This window comes from Tinamus guttatus, unplaced genomic scaffold, assembly GCF_059628265.1.
Source record: "Tinamus guttatus ecotype Peru unplaced genomic scaffold, ASM5962826v1 Tinamus_guttatus_pri_ptg000002l, whole genome shotgun sequence".
NCBI lineage: Eukaryota > Metazoa > Chordata > Aves > Tinamiformes > Tinamidae > Tinamus > Tinamus guttatus.
The window spans coordinates 1,372,622-1,395,260 of record NW_028288536.1 but is presented as its reverse complement, the minus strand read 5'-3'; the positions used below and the strand labels follow the sequence as shown (position 1 = coordinate 1,395,260).

At 41.4% G+C, this 22,639-nt stretch overlaps 1 protein-coding gene across 2 annotated transcripts in view; it reads right to left on the bottom strand.

Annotated features, from left to right (window-relative positions):
* Positions 1 to 6,494: 6,494 nt before the first annotated feature.
* The window catches only part of AFF3 (ALF transcription elongation factor 3), a 299,418-nt gene continuing 283,273 nt past the window's right edge, over positions 6,495 to 22,639 (bottom strand). For both annotated transcript variants that reach the window (XM_010222664.2, XM_088520310.1), the window contains 7 exons: positions 19,488 to 19,551; positions 16,706 to 16,842; positions 14,595 to 14,666; positions 12,084 to 12,177; positions 8,266 to 8,315; positions 7,906 to 8,120; positions 6,495 to 6,979 (listed from right to left, as the gene is read on the bottom strand). In XM_010222664.2, the coding sequence (XP_010220966.2) occupies positions 6,858 to 6,979; positions 7,906 to 8,120; positions 8,266 to 8,315; positions 12,084 to 12,177; positions 14,595 to 14,666; positions 16,706 to 16,842; positions 19,488 to 19,551 (754 nt within the window). In that variant the 3' untranslated portion in view covers positions 6,495 to 6,857. The remainder of the gene's footprint in view (positions 6,980 to 7,905; positions 8,121 to 8,265; positions 8,316 to 12,083; positions 12,178 to 14,594; positions 14,667 to 16,705; positions 16,843 to 19,487; positions 19,552 to 22,639) is intronic.

Genomic DNA, 22,639 nt, shown 5'->3' with positions numbered 1-22,639 from the left:
GATTTGCTGGGGCAAGGCAGAAGTCCCTATGGCCCCATGCAGCACTTTATGCAACTGGAAGGTGAACTTGTCATGGATGAAGGCAGGCCTCAAAATCTCAACTGCAAATGAAAATATGCTTTTTAAATAGAAATATTTTCAGCGATAGATTGAATAAAAAGACTAAGCAGAGCCTATATTTCAGTAAATCTTATTTTTGTCTAGTTTGTTCCCCCAATAAATATTTATTTTCCAATGTTTGTTGATGAGTTGAGAATTTCAGATAGAGTAGTGCAAAATGGAGGAAAAAACCCAACTCAATAGTGCTAAATAAGAATGAATTTGTTAGTATCATCTGAACATCACCAAAAGCAACAGAAACATCTTGTTGATTTGACTGGTGTTCATTTCCTGCCATTAGGGAAGTGCTTTACCACTGGCTGAGTCAGAAAAGCACTGGGAATTTAACCTCATTATGCCAGTTGACAGTCATGGTATTAGGAAAGTAACTCCCTGACCATGGCATTGCCAACATAAGCTCCACCTGACTTACTAGATGAGTTACTGGCAATGTGCATCACCCAAAGATGCACAGAGCTACATGCTTTTCCTAATATACTGAAAAGCAACCAGTCCCCTCTGCAATGCACCATTTTAAAAGAAAACACCCATTTAGTGGGAGTAATTCAAAGCTGGATTTGGAATAACAAATAAGTTGAACATTTCTGAAGCTGTTGATAAGAAATGCACTTGGTAAGATTTGGGAAGCAATTTTTTTTCCATGGAAATACAAAGCAGCTAAAAGACATATAAAGAACCTTTGAATTTTTAGGATGGCCACATACCACTGGGTTAGCCTGTACTGTCTGTCCCATTAGGTGCTGCAGTGATTCTTGCTTTCCACAAGGACGAAAGCTACAAATACTCTGGAAATTGCATTTTTCACCTAGGCTCTTATTCCCCTCAGTGTTAGGCAAAGCTTTCATATACTCTGGCACTTGCTCCGAGAGCTTACATGGTATTTAAGGAATTCAAAGGTCTTGTAACTCTGGGCTCAAGGGTGAAATTCATCCAATGTGCTTAGCAGTTTCTTCCATAGCTCTTCAACAGCACTTTCCTTCTGAGGATGCAAAGTGATTTGCAAACATTAATTAATTCTCATAAAGCCCTATGAGGCAGATAAGTGTAAGTGCCCCTGTGTTAGTATATAGGAGGAACATGAGACCTGAGTGCCTGCTGATCCGTGCTCCTCTCTATATTCATTCCCAAAAAGGAGTATGTGCGTCGGGGCAGTGGAAAGCCCTGTTTTTTGGGCATTCTGGCATTTTGGACTCACTGCAGTCCTTACAGGGTAGTGTTGTGGAATAACCAAAATACAGTTTAGATTCAGATCAGATGAGCAGCACTTTATTACTACAGAGGAGCTTCTGTCAGTAGAGGCCGTCACTCTGCTGCTGTGTGGTCTGCCCTATAGCTACTGCTTCTGCTCCGACCCAAACCTGCACTGTACTCCGTGACAGCAGGAAGAGCAGGGACAGGATGAGTGATCAGCACGAAATTCAAGCTACACAGATCAGGAAAGAGAGGGAGCCTCACTGTATTCGCTGCTGGCATTGGGGAAAGCAGGACTTTCTAGGCAACTTGTGGGTCATTTGCTTGCTCTGTGCTCCAGCACCCTGTTTAAAGGGCAGCTTGGGCTCCAAAAGTAGAAAATGCACCTGAAATTTCACACCTACTTGAGGACTAGCAAGAGCAACACAGCCAGACAGCACACATACACAAAGGATTTACCTGAGGAAATAATCCTCAGTTGAATCCTGCCCTTCACACTGAGGAAAACCATACTCTCTTGAGAGAATCATGTGGAATGCCTTGGACTTTCCAAATCTTTTTGTTTTTCTTCTGTGTGGATTCCTCTGGTGAGGGAAAGCAGTTCCCAAAGTGACTTTCCCAATGCATTAATTAATATTAAAAGCAACTCAAAGCACAGTAGCCAGGAATGCTGGCAGTGGAGCCTTGTCCTTACTGAAGGGAATGATAACTTTATGAGACACATTAAAGCAGCCAAAGTCTCATGCTACCAGTATTGTGTTAGAGACATTGTCCTGCCATTTTCTAGAGGTAAGAGCATCCAAGTGTTTTTTTTTTTTTTTTCTGAATCCATTCTGACTAATTTATCCATGGTCACATGCCTTACCAGCCTTCAGTGCATGGCACATCAATGTTAACAATTATGATTATGGTAGTGATCAGGCCTCGCGGGCATATTTATAACATGAGAATCAGAGTAATTCTCTGGTTTCAAGCACAATAACTTCCAACATGTGATGTAAATGCTAACAAAATGTTATCAAAAAGAAGAGGCATGTTGGATCTGTGCCACTCAAACTCCTGTCGTTATCTTGCAAATTAATTCTTCAGGCACTGTTTGTATTTCTGTTGTGTTGGAGAGATTCTATTCTTTAGTTTGAGTATCCACCCTTAATGGAGGGAGGCAAATGTTGCTGTTGTTGTGAAAAAAGAAACATTTCTTTTTGAAATATTAAGCATTAAGCAGATTAGGTACAGGCAAGGCATACTGCAGAAGGACATGTCCTTTATATAGCTTTGACCATGAACTCATGACCCTCCAGAAAATGTAAGAGTTAAAAAACATATTGCTTTGACAATCTTTTCATTTAAAAAAAAAATCTTGTAAAAATATCAAGGAATTCAGCCATTGTTATTTACATAAAATTCAACCTTTCCTGCTTAAAAACACAAATCACTTAATGTCACATCTGTGGGGTTGCTAAGGCAGATGCCATTAATCCGAGTCATTTTGCAAATTCCAATTTCATTTGGATTAAAATCTACAACTAAGTCAGTCAATAGTATATGCTGTACGTGCAATAACGGGGGTGACTACTAAAGTCTCTTGGGTAGATAAAGTAGATTAGCCAGGTCTAAGCATATGTCCTAGTCCAGAAAAAAAAGATATCCTGACATTTCAGTGATGTAGATTTGAATCAGTAGCTATGAAAAATGGTTGCACGCTTGTACTACAAAAGAGATACTATGGCGCAGTCCCAAAGGTGCATTTCTTATAAATTAATTAGCTGCACAAATTATTTTGATAACAGTTACTGCACTTCTGAGGTGATACGGCTGCTCAGTGATAAGTACTTGATGATCAATGGTAGGCACTAGTAATATCTTTCATGCTGAGTGACTTTTATTACTATTTAGATTTACAGTATATACATATGTGCTTGCATCTACACTTAGGGCTTGATCTTCCTTAACCTCCTTCCCTAAAGTCCTGTGGTCTTTGTAGTGTTTCCTCACGAATGCTATGATATTTGGATACGAGAAATAGGCAGGCAAGGGACTGAGATTTCCTTCCATGTGATAGGAGGACCATGCTTTGTTTTTACCAATACTTGAACCTATGCTTTGCTCTCATCTGCCATCCATGCCACCATGAAGTACTATAAGGGGTTAAGGCCAGCATGATCTGCATGATCTTGCTGTCAGTGAACATCCTGTAGACCCCTCTGCATGGGCTGCACCCACCTCCACTTCGTGGTTCCTTTGGGTGCAACCCGATTGCTTTGCCAGCGCGACTGATTCAGAAACCCCTGTTTGTAAACAAACCTCTCCCCCCAGGCATAATCCTGCTGGATATGTACAGGACTTCTTATTTCTGCCAAATGAACTTCTTGCTGTGGTGTAAAGAAGTCTACACGATCCTGAACTTTAACAACAGATTAAAACAAACGAGCTTCTTTCATGGAGCCCCAAATAAGAACAATCTCCACTGATCTCACCTAGAATGCACAGAGGCCCTTCAACTCTTGCTGAAATAACTAGGGACTATTTAGGTCCTTAAACTGAAGCATATCCTTAATTGGAACATACCTACACTTTTCGAGATCAGGCCCTAAGAAAACAGAAGGGAAGGACTGGTTGTCACTAATTCAGCTCCCACAATTCGAACAGCAGCCACCCTATACAGTAAGTAGTCTGCACAGAATAGTATTGTGAAAAACCTCACCAAATTAGTCCAGTTGTAAGAAGCCCTATGGAGAGAAGGCCAAAACCTCTAATCCATTTAGATGTCTAGTTGGTTTAAATGGCTGCTACTTCATCCTGTTACACCACCAGAGATTAAGGCTCGGAATGCTTATCAGATACTCAACATAAATGATGCCAGCACAAAAAAATGAAAAAAAAAAGAAGTGTTTTTCTGTGGAAATCAACGGGTCTTTTAGGTGGAATACTTCAATACAAGTACAATTTCTACAAAAAAAGGACAATCATCTACAAGAGATCCTAAGCACTTGGAAACACATGACAACAGGACAGTGTTAGTTCTTGCATTTCTTTGAAGTGGCTTGACATATGACATCCATACAGGGTTCATTAAAATTAAGAACAATATCTTCATCTTACTAAAATAAGCATGCTTCAAAGTTCCATACCTGAAACTCAAAATGCCAAGTGTGCAATAAAACCAACTCCATTTAAGGCAGTAATACATATCTAAATTTCCTCAACATTAAATAGCAATAAGGACTCCCAGAATGTATCTGAAGACAAACATCACAGGCACCATTGAAGAAAACAAGCTAATCTAAATCTCCCTTTCCTCAACTGAGCAGAAATCCCACAGTACCTTCCTGTAGTACTGAAGCCGCCCACAGAACCAACTCTGGAGGATCCATGGCAGACTTCCACAGCTGGAAACCAGGCAAGGAATAATCAGAAAGGCACCGACTGCGTTCTCCACTAGTACTTGTGACAAATTAAGTTATGCTGCCGCTGGGGTTAAGAGTGACTGGAGGAGTTGGAGGATGTTAAGTCATACAAAGGCAGGTCCATGTTCACTCTTAGGGCCAGCCTTGCCATGACCCACACTGTAACACAAAAGCAAGTGCTAGCAGGTTAGTGGAGCCCGAGCTCAGGAGCTCTCTCTGGAGGAGGAGGGATGTGAGCGGCCCTCGGTGCATAAATGGGCCCACGATGGCCTGGGGCTGAGCATTCGCCAGTAGCCACACTGCTGAGCAGCTTCAAAGGGCAGTGCCGGTGCCCTCAGTCTGAGCAATAGCTGTAATTATAGTAAGCAACCTGGACAAAAAATGCAGCTGCATGGAGCTCAATATGCTCTCAAACCTGTTCTTCACCACTAAAATATAGTCTGCGTTACCAAAGATGTTTTAATGAGAAAACATGCCACATCATTTGGTATATATTTTTAATGCAGTTCTTCAAATTGGGGGAGAAAAGAAGGCAGCAGGGACCAGCCAATCAACCATCAGTATCAAGTGGTTATTTCTGTTTGTATCGACTATTAAAAATTAGTCTTTTTTTTTTTTGTACTCACATTTCCTTAATATATATGTACATTGGTTTAGAAAACAACAACCAAAGGGTCCAGTCAGTGGTGCTGACAAGAATAGTCTGTTGAAGTGACCAGAGCTGCTGAGCTGAGTACCGGCTGCAAATCTGAGTGCAAAATAGGCAACAAAATTATAATTCCAATAAAGAAGAGGAAACCCAAATTCATCAAATCTACTGAAAATGAAAAGAAAATGCAAAAAAAAAAAAAAAAAAAAAAAGAAAGGCATTACTAAATACAAAACGTAGCTGATAGAAACTGGCCTTGACCTCAGCTGGCCCAAATTAAACTGCAATTATTGCAGGATTAATTCCCCTGGCACACAAAACCAGCTTGTCAACAGGCACTGAAAACATTCTGTAAATCAAGAAACATTAAAGCCTAGCTGAGGATTATGCATGAAGAGTGAGAGGATTATGACAGGAAACAGTTTTTAGTCTGGTGAGCAGCAAACTCGGCTTCCTAGATAAAGGAAATTGCATGTAATGTTCCCATACAGTCTAGAAGAAAATGCAGCAAGCTTCTGCTGCTGAAGAAAAAAAGGTACAAAGATCAAAACCTGTAAGATGAAGCCTTCCCACGCAAAGCCAACAAATGTCAGAGATACCTCTCTGTGTGTATGCAGCAGAAATTAACACATTTTCTTTACTAAGTGGATTGCAGTTTGCTTTTTTTTTCCATTTATCTATTTGCTGTCAGTAACAAAATGCAATTTTCTAGTCTATTTTAAGTTCTTGCTATTAGCATATCTGTTTTTCAGGCTTTTTGCCTGAAACTGTAGGTCATACTGTTGGTGAGGAGCTGAACAAGAGGTAAGCTTATTTAAAAAGATGAGGGATAAAGAAATGCATGCAATCTGTTGAAAGCTATTGCACATGAAGGAATGTCTTCTTTCGCCATATTAATGCAGTCTACACAACTCCTCCGTGTGACCCAGTGGGGAAGTAACAGCAAGAGGGAACATTAATCCTGAAACTTCTATGGCATGTCTGCGCTCTCTGGAGAAGTTCTCTGTGGCCGTGATTTGCCCCCAGTCATCCCAGTTCAGGAAAGCCCTTATGTATGTGCTTAAGCTCCGCTGAAGTCAATGGATTTCAGTGCCAGCTTAAATTTAAGAGTCTATTGAGAGCTCTCCTGAATAGGGATTTGTGCTTATTGCACTTGGTTCAATCAGCCCATGAGATTTTGGATTCTGAGTTTTTCAGCACGAGAGTAGAAGTAATATACTTGGTGTATTAAGATCAGTTCTTTCTAGTATTTCTAGTGTACGAAAATGTTTGGAGAGTGGTAGGGAACAATTCATTCTGAAGAGACATCATTGTATATTGTATATGCACACACAGATATGTCTACACTCAGAAAAAAATTGGTTCAACATTGACGAAATATTCACCTTTGTTTGGATCAATGCTGTGGCTGACTATTTCTGTAGCACAGTGTCCAGAATAACTGAATTATCCGTGAAAGTTTTACAGTCCCCGCGAATGGCACACAGTCATTATGACAATTGAGCGCTGTTCCGCACCCAGTGAAGTCCTTGTTGAGTGTACTGAACTAAATGCTCCATACTGCTGTGCAAGGTGACAGGTCCCATCAACGCATCCAAGTCGTTAAAAAAATCTATGAGGAAAAGAAAAAAAAAAGATTCAGCATTAGAACAGCAAAGTTATATTTTCGGTTTGTCACCCTTTAGGAGATTTTATTTTCCCACAAATGGAGTCAAGCTGAACATCTCACAAGAATGAAAGTTTAATGCTGCTGAGATTCATTTTAAAGCCCTGTGCTTCATGATGTTACAGGCTGATGCAATTTTCATTTTAAAGAACAAAACAGTTAGTTCTTCGGCTCTGCATTTCTGGTAAACCTTGAAACAGCAAACAAGTGCTGGGCAGGACTTGTTTTGAGATTAAGGACAACTAAATCCCAAAGATTACATACAAGTGTCTACCTATACGTATGCTAGATACCATGACAGTCAAAGAGACTTGTACAACAGCGTCATCCCAGACTAAAACATAATTTGCCTAATGAGCCAATTGGGGTTTGTATTAAGAGAGAATGGGGCACCTGGTTCCCTTCTGTATCTACCTGTGTCTGTGTGTGTGCGAGGGTGGGTGGGAGATGTCCGTTCGTTATGCAAAAGGAGAGAAGCTCCTTCCTGACATGGCCCAACTAAATGCATCCACCATCCTCCTCCGCGACTTTGCTGCAGTCAGGGAGCTGCCTTGCCTCCCCCAAACTTCCTTCTCCAGAGCAACACAAATGGCAGCAAGTGCTACCTATAGCCATGCCAGTAACTGTGCTGTCTGCAACCTGTTCTTGCCACATTAACGACAAAAATAGTGCTGTACTGCTGCTTCTGAGTGAGAGAGCTACGAGCACTACCTTTTGGGGCTGCAGTTTGGGACAGACTGAAATAGAAGAAAAAAAAAACCTCCGCAGTCCTTCCCTGTGAACATGGTCCTTATCGAAATAGATCAGCGATGTATGGGACCCAACCCAAGTATACATTCCCTTACAGCAGTCCAGTGCATTGAATCCCTCACCTCTGTTCTCCTTGGCCAGGTTGTCAGCCATCTCCCAGTAGTCATAGCTGTGCAGGATGCTGTTGGTGATGCTGACGTGGTTGGCGGCCATCTGATGAATGCGCTGCGGGATGCTGATTATGGGAGATGGGGAAGGGGCCCCTGTGCTCCCCTGAGACCCTACAGAGCTGACTGGAGAAGGGCTAGGAGACATGGGTGATGGCGTTCCCGTGCTCCTGAAATTGGATATTAACACAGTTACTTAAAAGGGTGGCGGGATTAAATGCTTGAGAGTATTCAGACACCTACACACTGTAGGTAAGAAAATACAATTTCTGGTAGCCAATCTGATAAAAGTTTCTGTGTGACACGTGAACTTACTTTCCACTGGCACCCCAAGGCGATGGGGTCTGGGCAGCTTTTGATGAATTCTGTAAAGGCAAAAATAATTCACAATGTATATGATGTATATAAGACCACAAAACAAGCAACAGTAAACAGTATAAAAGCAAGGATAGGTAAATAAAAGATTGTGCAGCTAGAAATAATAATGTCTCAAGGTGCAATAAACCCCCTGAGACCAGTTTGGCTGTGATGAATCAGTGCTGCAGCACAGAGACAAATCACATTCTGTTAAACTCTCTGGAACTGGGACTGGTAGAAAAACATCTTAAAAGTGAGTCTTTTCATGGAAAACCTAGGAAAGCAGAAAAAAATGCTGTCAGGACTCTTTCCCAGATTTAGGCTGGAATTTCTTGTGACAGAGGGATAAAACTTCTTCCCACCCTCTAGCTAGTAATTCCCCTAGCATCTGAGAAACTCCTTGGTCTTCTCGGTCTGAGCAAGACAGAAATTGTAGGGCCGGAAACTGCTCTTGCAGAATGTTTAAGGGTTTATGGCTAGAAGCGGCCATCAGATCATCTACAACTTTTTTTTATGCAAATGTAGTCATCAAGTTCTCGCTGGTACATTTTACTTAGACTGAAGAACATCATTCCTTGTAAAGAGACTGCCTTGTGCAGCATATTTACAGCAGCGGAAATGAAAGTGGCAATAGTAGGGAATAGAGAAGCAAAAATGACCTGAACCATTCATCTACAGGAGTTAAGAATTTATTTTTTCCTGCCCATTTGGCCTTCAGAAGAACCCCTTCCTACTCCCAAATGCAGTGTCCGATTTAATCCAGGGCCCAAAAGAAAAGAAACACGCAAGAAGCAGAAATCTAAGAAACAAGATTTTTCTGGTCCATCCCCATGTTCAGCAAAGGCCGATCCCTGATTCTCCAGGGGAAAGAGGCCTCCTTAAACGCTGCCCCACAGCAGCTCATGTAGATAACTGTGCGCTGGGGAGCAGCCCTCCCTGCTTGGCGAGCACAGGAGACAAGTGTTGAGTCCTGCAGCTGCAGGGTTGTTTACACGTGTTGGGTAAATGCACAGTTGCAAGTGCTACAAGCTGTACACGCTACAAGCGCTAACAGCGACACAAACGCGCCTGTTCTCCCGTGGCTCGTGAAGGAAAAATGACAAACAGGAGACGGAGCGATTCACGGATTTCCAGGCTGGAAGCAATCCCCCAGGGCACTCCCTCAGCAGTTTCCCTTTTCTAGCAATGATGCGGGGAATTTTTACCAGAAGTGCAATTATTGTACTTAAAAAATAAAGTATAGCTACTCATATAGAAATCCTATGATGCTGCTTATCCTCCTTATTCTCTTGTATCCTTTTCTCATGTTTAAGAGACCTCAGAGATAGGAAACACTCTGTTTCAGAACTTCAAGTTTGAATTTTCTTAACTTCAATGCTAGCTTGTGGATTTTGTTGGTCTAGTGCCAGCAAAACTAAATGTCACCTGGCATTATCGACTCTGTTTCCATATACACAGTGATCACATCCTCTGAGGATTACCTTTTCTCCAATAAGCCAGACAAATCCTTGGAGCTGCTCTTCATAGAGCTTGTTTTCTCAGGTTTGCCATGGCCTCTGAACTCCCTCTTGTGTCCCCACATCTCTCCTCACATGCACACACTGAAACTGGTGATGGTGTTTTAGCACATTAGTGCCCTGACAGTCCTCCTGCATTTTGACTCTGGGCCTTCTACATCCCAAGTGACTGCGAGGAGTAATAAACTATTGGGTGTCCCTCAGTGTTCCTTCTTCAGAGGCTTTTCTTTTCTTCCTTGTTTACTATCACAAACAGAACCAACTAGTGAATCCTTGCCATTTGCTCCACTGGCTTAATTAATTAATTAATTTTGCTATCTCAGAACTGTTGACCTTGATCTTTACAGTTGGCAGGAATTGGCTGCATATAATTTACATATGAAGTCAGAGGAAGGAAAATATGAAAAGTGAAGTCAAGGATATTTTCTCTGTAAATGTAGCCAGCCTTACTGGATGCAACTTCACACATCTTTTCTTTTTCTCATCCTTTTAGAGATATTATTCCAGCCTCCTCTCCAAAAGAAAAGGGGGATACTGAAGAGAGTATCACGATGTAAGGAGACATCTCTTATCCCACTCTGACTCCTGCTGCCCACCTATTCTCCTGACTTCTTTATACTCTCGAATGTTTCTGGCTCCTGAATGTCCATGGTTTCCTGTTAATTCTCTGCTGCGCTATTTTTTTATAATAGAAATAAAATGCTTAAAAGACAATTTAAATATTTTTTTTATTTATTAAAAGAAAAGCATATCTAATTTTCACTGAAAGTGTGTGCGACAAGGTTTAAAATCTGTCTTTGATGGATAGTTTACGTGGAAGTTCTTAATGCAGGCAGCATCTCACGTCACTTGGTTTTGAAAGCTTTTAGGTACCAAATATGGAATGAGTGGAGAATTGGCTAGTTTTCCACTGAAAATTATAGCAAATGGATTTTTTTCTTTCCATTTTTACTTTCAAAGGTGAGAATGCTTTCTAATGTGAATCTATGCTATCATTGTATCAGCAGGAGCTCTGCAAAAAACAAGCTCATCTTGGCTGTAACAGAGTGCAAGTCCATTTTATGTTTGCCATGAAACAGTTTCCGTCTGCTAGTAGAAGACATTTTACGTGGTCGAGAGCCTGACCATCCTGTTCTTAATGCAGGTATTCTCTGAACAGGTAAAGAAAAATAAAGCGCTATAATAAGCACATATTTCTTTCCCCTGAAATCAAGTCATTGTTAGAGAAAGGTAGCATGTTGAATTATATATTGCTAAATTTTTAGAAGCAATTACAGTGACTTCAGTTTCAGTTTGACAATAACAGATCTGTCAATTTCCTTCATGTATTTAAAATCTGGTCATGAGCATTTGTGCTTGTATTTGAAATTTTTTATTAACAAAATGTCAAAGGATGGATGTTTTTCATTTCAAGGTACGTCCCCTTGCAAAAAGGAAAAAAAAATAAGTAAAAGAAGAAGATGGGCCTTGTATCCAAAGACAAGTGGCTATTCAGGGTCGACCAAAACAGTTTGTCTTAGAGCACTCTCATGTATGGATTTTTTAAGCTAGGAAGATGGAGGCTGGTTTTCTGTTAGTTGGTCAAATGCTGGATGCACTCACTGGTTGGTGGGTTCTCCAACAGAAAGGTTTTGTTCTTGAGATATTTTCCAGACCTGGCAGAGAGTGGAGCACGGAAGCAGAGGCAGGAAAAGAGAAATGGGAAGGAGGAGCCAGCAGTGTCGTGTCAAGCACAGGATAGGAGGCAAGGTTGTCCTTGGATGCTTTTGTGTAACTGAAGCCCGCGTGGGCTGTCTGCAAGTTCCTTAGGAAGGAACATGTCCTACTGCACTATCTTACCTATCGATGCTGCTAAAAGGAATCCCTGCAGCTACCAACCGATCTGTATTCAAATCTTCAACTCACAGGAATATAGTGTGAAGTGCAGTCCTAAAAGGGATTCCTCCAGCAAAATCTGCAAAATCTATTCAGAACAAAGCTGGATAGTGCCAGACGATTGACTAAGGATAATCCGAATATGCCTACTTTGTGGTACAAAAGCCCCCACTCTCTTATGGAGTAACACAGTTTGTATATTGCAGACAGGCAGCCTTGTGAATACAGCATGACTGAGCACAAACCAGGTGCTGCCATGGGAGACTACAGTAAAACTCTTGACTAGACCAGGGAAGAATTGAGCCCACCATGGCACCCGCTTTTAAAGATGCTGTGTTTTCTATAATGATGCACTGATTTTAAAACACGCCATAGAGTAAGTACCTTGAAATACTCAATGAGAGCTTTCGAATACTTGACGGCATGGTCCCTCTTGAGCCGGAACATCCTCCAGTACAGAAGAGCCAGGCAGCGGTAACTAGAATGAGAGGAGAACAGAAGGTAAAGTGTGTCTCCTGCATAATAATTAAACAATCCTAATTGATTATCTTTAATTCTTAAACAAACAGACAATGGAAAACTAACAGCACCTTCCTTACTATTCTGATCACCACTCCATTTTCACACTTGGCCATGGGTTCATGAACAAGGCTAGGTACTGCAGCCAGGAGAGCCCACATTGTGATGGGTGCCACTAATGAGGTACTGAATAGCCTCTATACTAAGTAGGATTCACAGAGTTGGGTCCCTTTGGTTTGACAGGGTCAAATCAGGGTCTTGACCTGCAAAGAGATCATTGACAGGCCTGGAATCCAATATATGTAGTTTTCTGGGTTTTGTTGTACACACAAAGGCAAGTTTTTTGGCACCTTAGCCTGGGACTACATTACTGTAGGCTGGAGCTGATGTGATAATAAACTAAAGTCATCCTGGGTGTATTCTGTGTGCAGCCAGTTTTCTCTTCCGGGGGCTGGAGATGGCCAGGAAACGGGTAGACCTCAGAGCTACCCATATTTCACTGTTCAAGCTTGTTTTTGTTGAGAAACCAGAGTGGAAACTCTGTAGGGGTTGAGAGAGGGCATTCCCAGGCCATCTGCCTATTTTTTCTCATATAGAAAATCATCAGAGAGCTGACAAAGTCATCATATGGTAGTCGAACTGTCTGCCTTCTTGATCCTTGTTAGTCTGCAGAGTGCCAGATATCTTTATAATGCTATTAAAATAAATTAGCAATTGTAGCAAATGTATTATGTATAACTGTGCTTATACCTAATGGTAACTGATAATCAGCATTCAGGACACACCAACTCTTGTCTTTGCTATTGGATTTAGGTGCACTGGTCAAGCCCAAGAATCAGCGCAGCCTCTTCCCAGTAAGATTTTTGATCAGATAGGATGAGACTGCACCACAGGACATAGCTCTTGAAACAAATCTGGTATGTTCTGCTTTTCACTTGGCAGCAGAGGCCTTATTTTAATCTTGCAACTCAGTCTGAAACAACAGAAGGAAGCTTGAATTTGGGAAGTGCAGACTAGTGCCCTTCTCATGGTTCAGGAATCATAAAGTGCCCTATGGGGTTGCCAAAAACTCACCAAAACACTCAAAAACTCACAAAAAATAGTTGAAAATCCTCAAAATCCCAGCCAGGGTTTCTATAATTCGCAGCCAGTGCCTCTTTTCCTAAATCGAAAATGTGAATTTCTGCCTTGGGCCGCTGGAGGACAGTGTCTCCTCAGGAGTGTGGAGCGCGGCGCGCGCGGTGCCCGGCCGGCGCAGGGAGCAGCCAGGGGACGCGGCGGGCTCAGAGCCACCATCACTGTCACTCTGTCACCTTCACAGGTACCGCACGAGTGCAAATGGTGCCAGCTCGTCTGCTGGATGGCAGACCTGGCGTTAGGGCTGCTCTTCATCGCCGGGAGAAGGCCCCGGCAGCTTCCCCTCGCGCTGACCTTCCTCCTCAAACAGATGCGCTGGCTTCATGTGCTGGGATTCAGTTCCCTGCGCTGCGGCACCGTGGCACTCCTAGAGAACACTTCCTAAGATGGGTTTATTTCCTCTTAACCAATTTTTAGTTGTTTTCCCACCTCAGTGCTTTTAAAGCAATTGCCATTAATCTGTTCTGTGCTCCTCATTGCACAGCAGAACAGTGACAAGGAAAAGGCATTGAAAATAAAAAATCGATCAGCGAGTGTTTTGTTCTTTTTTACACAAATGATTAATTAAGGCTCCTTATTTATGGAGCCTAAAGATGCATATAATCTGGACTTTTAACAGATGGTTAATAGATGTTAAAAACACACTTGCTGATTGTAAATGTCCACTTACTGAGAATCAGTAACCATGTAATAGATACTTTATGTATTAACTGCACAGATATTAAATTAAAATTTGATTTTAATAACATTTTAGTATTTTATTAGCAATCACTAGCCACCTTATAGTATCTAAGCTTCATGCATATAGCTAGAAATCTCAGTTTAGAAGGTAATCCAAGAAACTTAATTATCACCTTCGCCATATCTCCCTTCACATAATGTAAATATAATTTATGATTACTGAGCCTAAAATGTCATCATCAAAAAAAAAAAAACTTATTGAGCTATTGGTACAAAAGGACATCGCTCATGAAAACAACAAACCATCGGACATTTCAGAATTAATTGTGCTGACGTACCATGGCTGACCTGCCACGGTCAATAGGTATGAATTGCCTATTTACCGAGATAGATGCAGATCTGGCGCAGTTATACAGGGGCCAGACCTTCCTCGTGCAGAAAGGATTCGCTTTATGTCAGCAGACAACATAGTCCTACCTGACTGCCCCCAACGTCTGATTTTAAGGAACTGGCTTGCTGCAGAAAAGGAGCCTTTTGAGGAAATTTTGGTCTACTAACCATAATGCTGCCAGCTGTTTGTCTTCTGCTGTGGCGTTGGGGCCTGAGTGGGTTTTTAGCCTCACTGCATACCTTAAGCAAAAGAAAAAAAGGTCAGTACGAGTTGACTGAGGCAGCATTATGTTACTGGTCAGCTCCTGACTGAGCAATGCTGCCTGATGTCATTCGAAGATCTGCCCCATTATACTCATTTTCTCAGGCTGCGACACATCTGCTGTGTTTTCCAGGTTGTGTTTCGGAGCCATTTTGTCAGCAGCGAAGCCTCCTTGTGCTTTCTGAACAGCAGGAACTCTCCCGCACGTCCATCAGCACAGAGGAGAGCCTGGCTGACAAGGTGCTGCTCCCTGGCTCACCGTGCTGCCCTGCCAAAACAACCTCCCCTGCTGCGGAGACCCAGTCACACCGAGTTCACGCAGAGGCGTTTGCGCGGGGTTTGAAGGCAGACAGCAGCATGCCTCGAAGCTGGTGCTGCCCTCGCCCTGCTCATGCTGAACGTGTCTGCTCAGATCTGCTCCCCCAAGCAGAGCACAGCAGAGCGGGAACATGTGGCTCAGAGCTATTTTTGTTCATATGACATTACATTCAAATTCTATAAATATTAAACATGCACAGAGGTAGCACTGCTGGTTCAAGAATGTATGTGCTGTGCAATCACAAATTAGTTTCTGGAAATCACAGCTTCTGGCTGAATACCTGAACAATGGACAAGGTTAGGACAACATGCAAGACTTCTGGGCTCGCTTCCAGGAAAATACCTGTCTCCATAATTAGCTGAAATCTATTTTACCTTATCTTTGTTTTCAAACTTTAATTCTGGTACCTGCACAAAGATTCAGTGTGAATATTTTGTTTCAGCAGGCATGCCCAGTAAACTGTTTGTTTTTGGAGGTGCAGCGAGCGAGATCAACCACAGTTCACACTACAACACAAACAAAGCTGCACACATTGTTTAAAGCAATGAGTCCGCAAGCAAAATTCATTTCCAGAGGTAGGACCATACATTTAAAATCATGAAAAATATCAAGGCAAAAAAAAAAAAAAAAAAAGCTCTGCCTGTGATTGGTGTAAGAGAAAAGAAGGGAAGAAATGCAGAAATGTGATGCACTATTCTCTTACAGAGTAAATACTTCTTTCTGTTTAACAACCTTCCAGTTAACAAGCTGGCCTCAATTCACTGAAATGCATTAGAAGACAGCCCGAAGTGGAATAAAATGCCAATGGCGTTGTTTATATATGCGAGAAAATCAGCACATCAACACTAAGTCCAAAAGAAATCAATTGTTTTAGGAGTTTTGCTTTACGATGAATATGATTAAAAAATACAGTGTGGTACTTCCTGTGACCTTAGCGCTGATTGTCCTAGCCCAGACTGTCCTATGACTTAAACATGGTCACTGGCAATACAGCCTTCTCCACTAGCATGGGTTGATGGACTCTCCTGGGGAGACAGTCACGCAGACCCTGGGATGATTTTGGGCTTTTTCTAATGACACTGTCAATCACGGCAGCTCTCAGTACCAGCTATACAGAGAAAAGGACTTATGAGTCAGAAGCTCAGAGGGTCTGAGGGTGGGATTGAATTCTAGACGGTATCATCTGGAGAGCCATGCAGCTGACTAAACCTAGGGGCCCACTGTGGTGTGAGATGGATTGCGCATCAAAGTCCAGTGACTACAACAGCAGCACAGGCACCTAATGGATATCGAGTGTCCATTTTTCTACCACTGTTCACATCTTCCTTCAGGAAACCATTAAACTGCAGTCACAAACATAAGTTGTAACATTTTGGAAACCACCACACCATGTGAATGTTTCGTTGTTATGGAGACATTTCCCCACCTTTTCAGGAGAGCAGGACTTTTATCATGAACTCTCAAAGTAATTTGCAATTTAAGTAGTAAGAAAAGCTTTATCTATTTTTTTCTATATGGTTTCCCAATTTAATTTCCATAGTGATCACAAATAATGCATATATGGTACATATTACTGACCTAGCACCTGGGAGGACTTTGCTTCTCCCTTTTTACTGTGTCTAGGGAATTGTATCATAATTTAGATGAGAGTATTTGAATGAACAGGATAACCCCTGCTGTCATCTCCTTCCTTCTTACCTGATGAGTTCAACTGTTTCTGAATACATTGTATAAGGGGATTTAGATTCCATTGGGCCTTGTTCCATTGCATTTCCACATTCAATAAATGACAGTGCTGCTTCTGCATAATTCAGTGCCTTTCCAAACTTTTCCACCTGGAAGGACATAGTGTAATTAAGATATGGTTATATGTGGTGGCGTTTTCTTAACATGATTTGTAAAACTGATGCAAGTAGGTACTGCTTCAGGTTCGCAAATTTTGCCAGAGAAAGCTAACACCCAACAAAACCCGAAAATCAGTGAAATTCATAACACACAGAAAGTAAAGCTAATAAAGACTGCAGGATGTTAATTGGTCCATACTTTTGTGCCCAAAGGGGGATCAACTCTACTAGTATATTCCTGACAGATGTTTGTCAAGCCTATTCTTAAACACTTCCAGTGCTGGAGACTCCACAAAGTGCTCAGGCCTCCTGTTCCAGCTTTCAAGCATCCTCACCATTAAAAAAATTTCACAGCTGTTTGCAGGTTTTCATCACTAAATGAAGAAAGGTAATAATCTTGAACTAAGAGAACTGGAGTTAAATGCTTTGACTATTAACTCCCCATTATTCAGAGGCTCATCTCGGTTCTTGTTTCTTTTTTCTCTCTTCCATCATCAGCACTGCTTGACCACACTCTCCTCTCCTGTCAGGATTTTGCTTTCTCAAGACTCCTTCTCTCTCAGAGATTTTTCTTCTCCCTCAGCTTTTCCTTCTGCAAATCCTTCTTCCTTGCCCCATTTCTTATTTTCAGTACATCTTTGTGTGTATTTATGTATTTATGCAGATACACATATTTGTCCTAATGATGGTACATACGTCTATGTACACATAGTGCACATGTGTGTACACTTCCATGCCACTTATCTGCTCTCAGAGTTCCACTTTTGCTATGGCTATAGATGAATCACAGCTCTATCCTTCTGTCCTTATTTCTCTTTTCTTCAGCCTGAACTCCTGTGGCACATAAAGCCCATTAATGGACTGGATGCATTTGCTTGAAATCTGATGCACACAGTGAAAGGTTAATGGACCTTATTCTCTTCTAAGGGATAAAGATATTAAATAGTAACTTTGGAATGGCACACTGGCTTCAATCTATTTTAGGTTCTTATATGGCTCCCATTGCGATCATACCTTAGAACTTCACAAACTTTTTATTATATTTTTCTCCCTGACGCTCTTGTGAGGAGTGGAGGTGCTATTATCCCAATTTCACAGATGGGGGACTGAGGAGCAGGGAGACTTACAGTCATCATTTCGGACTGCTCGCTCTAAGTGCCTACATTAGATATTGCAGTGTCAAATTAGGAGGTTTTGTGCCCAGCAAGGTGATTCAAAGTGCCTCCACATTCTCTCAGGAAGCCAATATGGTCACGGAGGGACAGGCAGTACCTCCAAATCAGAAGGTATAGGGTCTACTATGGAGGAATGCCGAGTGTGAAGGGTATTTCAATCACCTTGCACTGATGAGATTATTTAAACAAGTTTCTAAGTGACTTTCTTGGAGGAAACTTGTGGCAAACCAGGGAATCTGCTTGCATTTCTTTTTTTTGAGAGTCCACTATAAAAACATTTCTCTTCAGGATTAAGACAGAATTTCCTGTGCATATTAAGTGATTTTTCCATTCCGTTTAAAGCAACACACTAAAATGCACTATTTATACTTCTCTGCCATATTTTCTGATTTAAGACTCACTTCATCATGGGACTGAATAAATGATGGAAATTTGCACTAATAAACTCAGGTAAAGTGTAAAACTGCGTTAGTGACTAGATTAAGGGCCTGCTCTTGCTTCCCTGGCCATGTTACACCCTGTGCATCTGAGAAAGGAGAGATGAAGAAACGGGGGCTCTGAGCTTCCTTTCTTTTCCTCCAAATCCTGTGACAGCAAAATGTCTGTCTAACAGCACAAGGCTGCCCCTGCAGCCATCCTTTCTTGTAAGAGAGTCGTATTAATGCAGGCTGCCATATTAATGCAGGCTTCTACCCCACATATTGCACCTACCAGCCCAGAAATTTAATGTTTTTAAGGTTGCACTTAGCTCATTCATAGTGCTGGGCAAACATAGCCCTGGAGAAAGCCGTGAGACAGCTAAGTGGAACTTAGGGGAGCACTGGTTACTTCATTGCACCCTTCTCCTTGGGAAGAGAAGGATCCCTTTAATGCTATTTATAACCACAGATTCTCGTTTTTCAAGACGGTCTCACTGGCTACAGTTTTAGACAGGTCAAAGCCAGGGCTAAGAACCTGTTTGCTGCAACAGTCCTTTGTGTGAAAGTAGTTCCTCTATGGTTACTTGGATTTCCCATGAGCTTCTGATCATGTTAGGAAGGGTTTGCCATGAAACTAGATTTTTTTTGTTCTGGGAGGCAAAGTTCTTACAAAGAAGCGCAAGTTTCTCAGCCTGAAGAGCAAATTTGGCAATATAAATGCAAGGCCTAACCAGTTAGGTAAATTGGGGAGAAGATAGGTATGGAAATACCTAGTGCAGTCTCCATTGCGTTAGTTACTAACTAAAGTGCAGGAATAAATAGAAAGTTTTATTTATCTAGGCCCTTATCTCAGTAAGTCATTATTGGTTAAGTCATAGTTTATTGGGCTATGAACATTTGATTATATAAACATTTCTTAATTTAACAAGCCTAGCCATCCTTATAATAGATTTTATAATTACCCTAGCAATACTGCACTGATGAAGAAACTGCATTACAAAAATAATTTGGAACAACATAACTGGAAAGAAAATGTTCTCACCATTGCATCTGCTTTATGCTTCTTCCGTTTAGCTTCCTGCATAAAGTAATCTGCATTGTGTGGCCTACCAGGAGAAAATAAGAAGACATTTTATTATTTTCTGAAGTGCAGAATATTTTCAAGTTATTTTCCCCCTATTTTAAATCTGATTTGCAAACATTTTAATGAAGAAAAAGCATTTATCATGTAACCATGCATCTTATATTTCCAAAGTACTGCCTGTGGAGACAATAGCATTTATGGCTGTTCTCATTTTTTAGAATTCAGTGGCTCAAAGGAAAAAAGAAGGCTAATAAAATGAATTTTATGGATTATATAAACTGTTTCCCAAATTAGTGCAGTTTTCAGCTGCAAAATGTATGCAACACTAAGTGGAATAAGTTATTTGATCTTCTCTCCCTTGTGCTTGCTTACCTTCTTCTCTACTCCTCTCTGCATGTTGTCATTTGCCTTGGCTTCTCCCTCCTCACCAAACAAGTGTGTGTTTAATCTCTCCACTTGGAAAATACACACTGAATCTGCCTGCATCCACAGTTACCATCTCATCCCCCCGCTCCCTCTTATCTGTAAGTGTACAGAGAATGCTGTTTACTTTGGCTGCCTGGAGTTCATTGCTGGCACTGCACGAGGCCATCTGCTGCACTCCTCGGAAATTGCTCTTGCCAAATTCTCCATTGATTTCTCCCCAGGTTGATCTCAGAGACTCCAGTTCTTCACCAACCTGCTTGACCTACTGACTGCAGTTACAAACGCGACTGCTGTCCCCATGCTGAAACTCACGTGTTCATTTCCGATCCTGCCTTGTCCTCTTCAGGCTGAAACCACAAGCTGTCTGGGGTGCCCTTGGCTATGTTTGATCATCACGTCAGTGAGCTCCTCATGGCTGCAGCAGATCTCTTTATTTCCTCTTGCAAGCCCTCCCTATTGCTTCTTTCTTCACATCGCTATGGGGAACACTGCCATTTGCCATGTCACGTCAGGCTCATAACTTGCATCTTCGATTCAAGCCTCTCATAACAGCTCTCGCATCTGCTGACTTTTCAGGTTCTTCCAGCTGAATATATTGGGGAAATGGCCACCTTCCCTCTCCACTCAGCTAAAACTTGTCCTTTTTCTCCCCAGCTCATACTTTGGTTATTGCAACATCCTGTGCTCTCTCCTTGGCGAAGGAGGTCCTGCCTTCCAAGACAGTCATGTGTCATCACTCTGCCTTGATCTAATAAAATGAGATATTTTTGAGGTTTTGGGTTTTTTTAAGAAGTGCTTGGTTTTGTAAGTTATATTATGATTGCCACTTAGCAATGCTAACTATTTTTTTTTTTTTTGAAATTGGGATTTTTTTTGTTTAAAAAAATCATGTGAGTTAGAGAAGATACTGTTATAAAAACACAAGTCAGCAGCATGGAAGAGTCAAAAATTCTCACTGATAGCAATGCAAACACTCTCAAGTACATAGCTGAGATCAGTGCAAACATGGTGGAGCCTCTTGACAGAAAAAGACGGACATAGATGCTTTTTTGAGACAACTGCTGTTTGGCAATGCATTTACTCAGTCCATTTACTTCTACTCATATGCACATAATTGCAAGGAGACTTAACTGTATCCAAGAAAGAATTTTGAAGAAAAAGAAGACTAAATATCACTACATAGAAATAAAAATTTTGGCATCTGGGAGTTTTGAATGACCCAAGACCTAAAATGCTTGATGTTAGGAAATAAAACTTTCTTCAAAATAATGGTCTCCCTCGGATTGGAATTTCTCCCCCGCTTTCTCCAGCCAATTGTCAGTAATTTGGAAAGAAGACTAAAGACAGGTTTGTGCCCCAGCATCGCTTTGCTGACAGCAGCTGCACATACACCCTGTGCCACTGAGGTGCTAACATTACCTTAACAGTACAAACCATCCGGATTTGCGCTTGGTGTATTACCCAATATTTACCCAATCAAAACCATGCTGCCTTGATATGCAGACATAACTGTTTTTTTTCAGACCAGTAAAGTTCCATCTTTTTTAGTCTTACGCAATGAACTATGGAAGATGTTTTAACAGGAAGCGCCCAAAAGTACAGCCACACAAAGCAAAAGAGTGGACACAGCCCTCTGCAACGCTCAATGTGATGGACCTTTACGTGTGCCTCTCAAACCCATGTCATTAAAATCTGAAGCATGATAAGAACTTGTAAAAACAAAGGGAGAAAACACAGTGTAATTATGGTCTACCTGTTTAATTGCAAAATGTCTTTGAGACTCTAGCAGGATTTATTTTACAGCACTATGATTAGCAATGGAAGCACTAGCAAGAGGCACACACATTACTGAAGCAAGAAGCCAATGTAAGTGCTTAAATATTTTGATAGGAAAAGCACAAGATTGATTTACAAATCAGGAGATGCCTAATAGAAATTAAGCTTCATTAGCAAAAACGGGTTGGCTGTACTTTACTCTAAATTTCTTAAATAGTGCTAGCTTAACAAGGTTAATAAATGTGTCAAGTGAAATTCTGATCTCTACACCACCTATGCTGTGCTTAGCAAATTGAAGCCCTGAATAAGTTAACAATTCAGGATCTCTGTTTTATGTAGTGCACATTATTAATCTATGAAGTTCAGCAAAGATTCTGTTAATCATTTCCCTTTTTGCAAACCCTTAAGACATAGCGAGGGAAAACCCATCCCAAGATCTGTTAAATGCTCCAAAGTTTGTCCAAATTTCCTCTGCAACCTGGCCTTCTTAATGAAAGTGGCAATAATCTCAGACTGAAGAATTTGTAGGTAATCTCACTGCACGATAATTTCAGATATGTTACACTTCCTTAGAATTATTTTTTCTCTGTTAAATGAGTTTTGTTTAATTCAAACTGAGCTGAATGTTCCTTCTTGGATGTTACTGCTGCGAGGCATCTTGAGGAGAAGCAAATCACTGTTTTCTCACTGAAGAGAGTTAGAAAGAACAGGTCACAGCCTTGCTACAGCCTCAGCAGCCAGGAAATGGAGAGAATTTCTACAGGGTTAAAATGGCACTAGATTGAGCTGCAGTGGATGTGAGTGCTAGAAGCAGCACTGGAATTTCTTTGTTAGCCCAAAATAGTTAGTGGTCATGAAGTCCCACGGGAAGCTATTCACTCATTTCTGGTTTTCAGACAGCTCAGTCA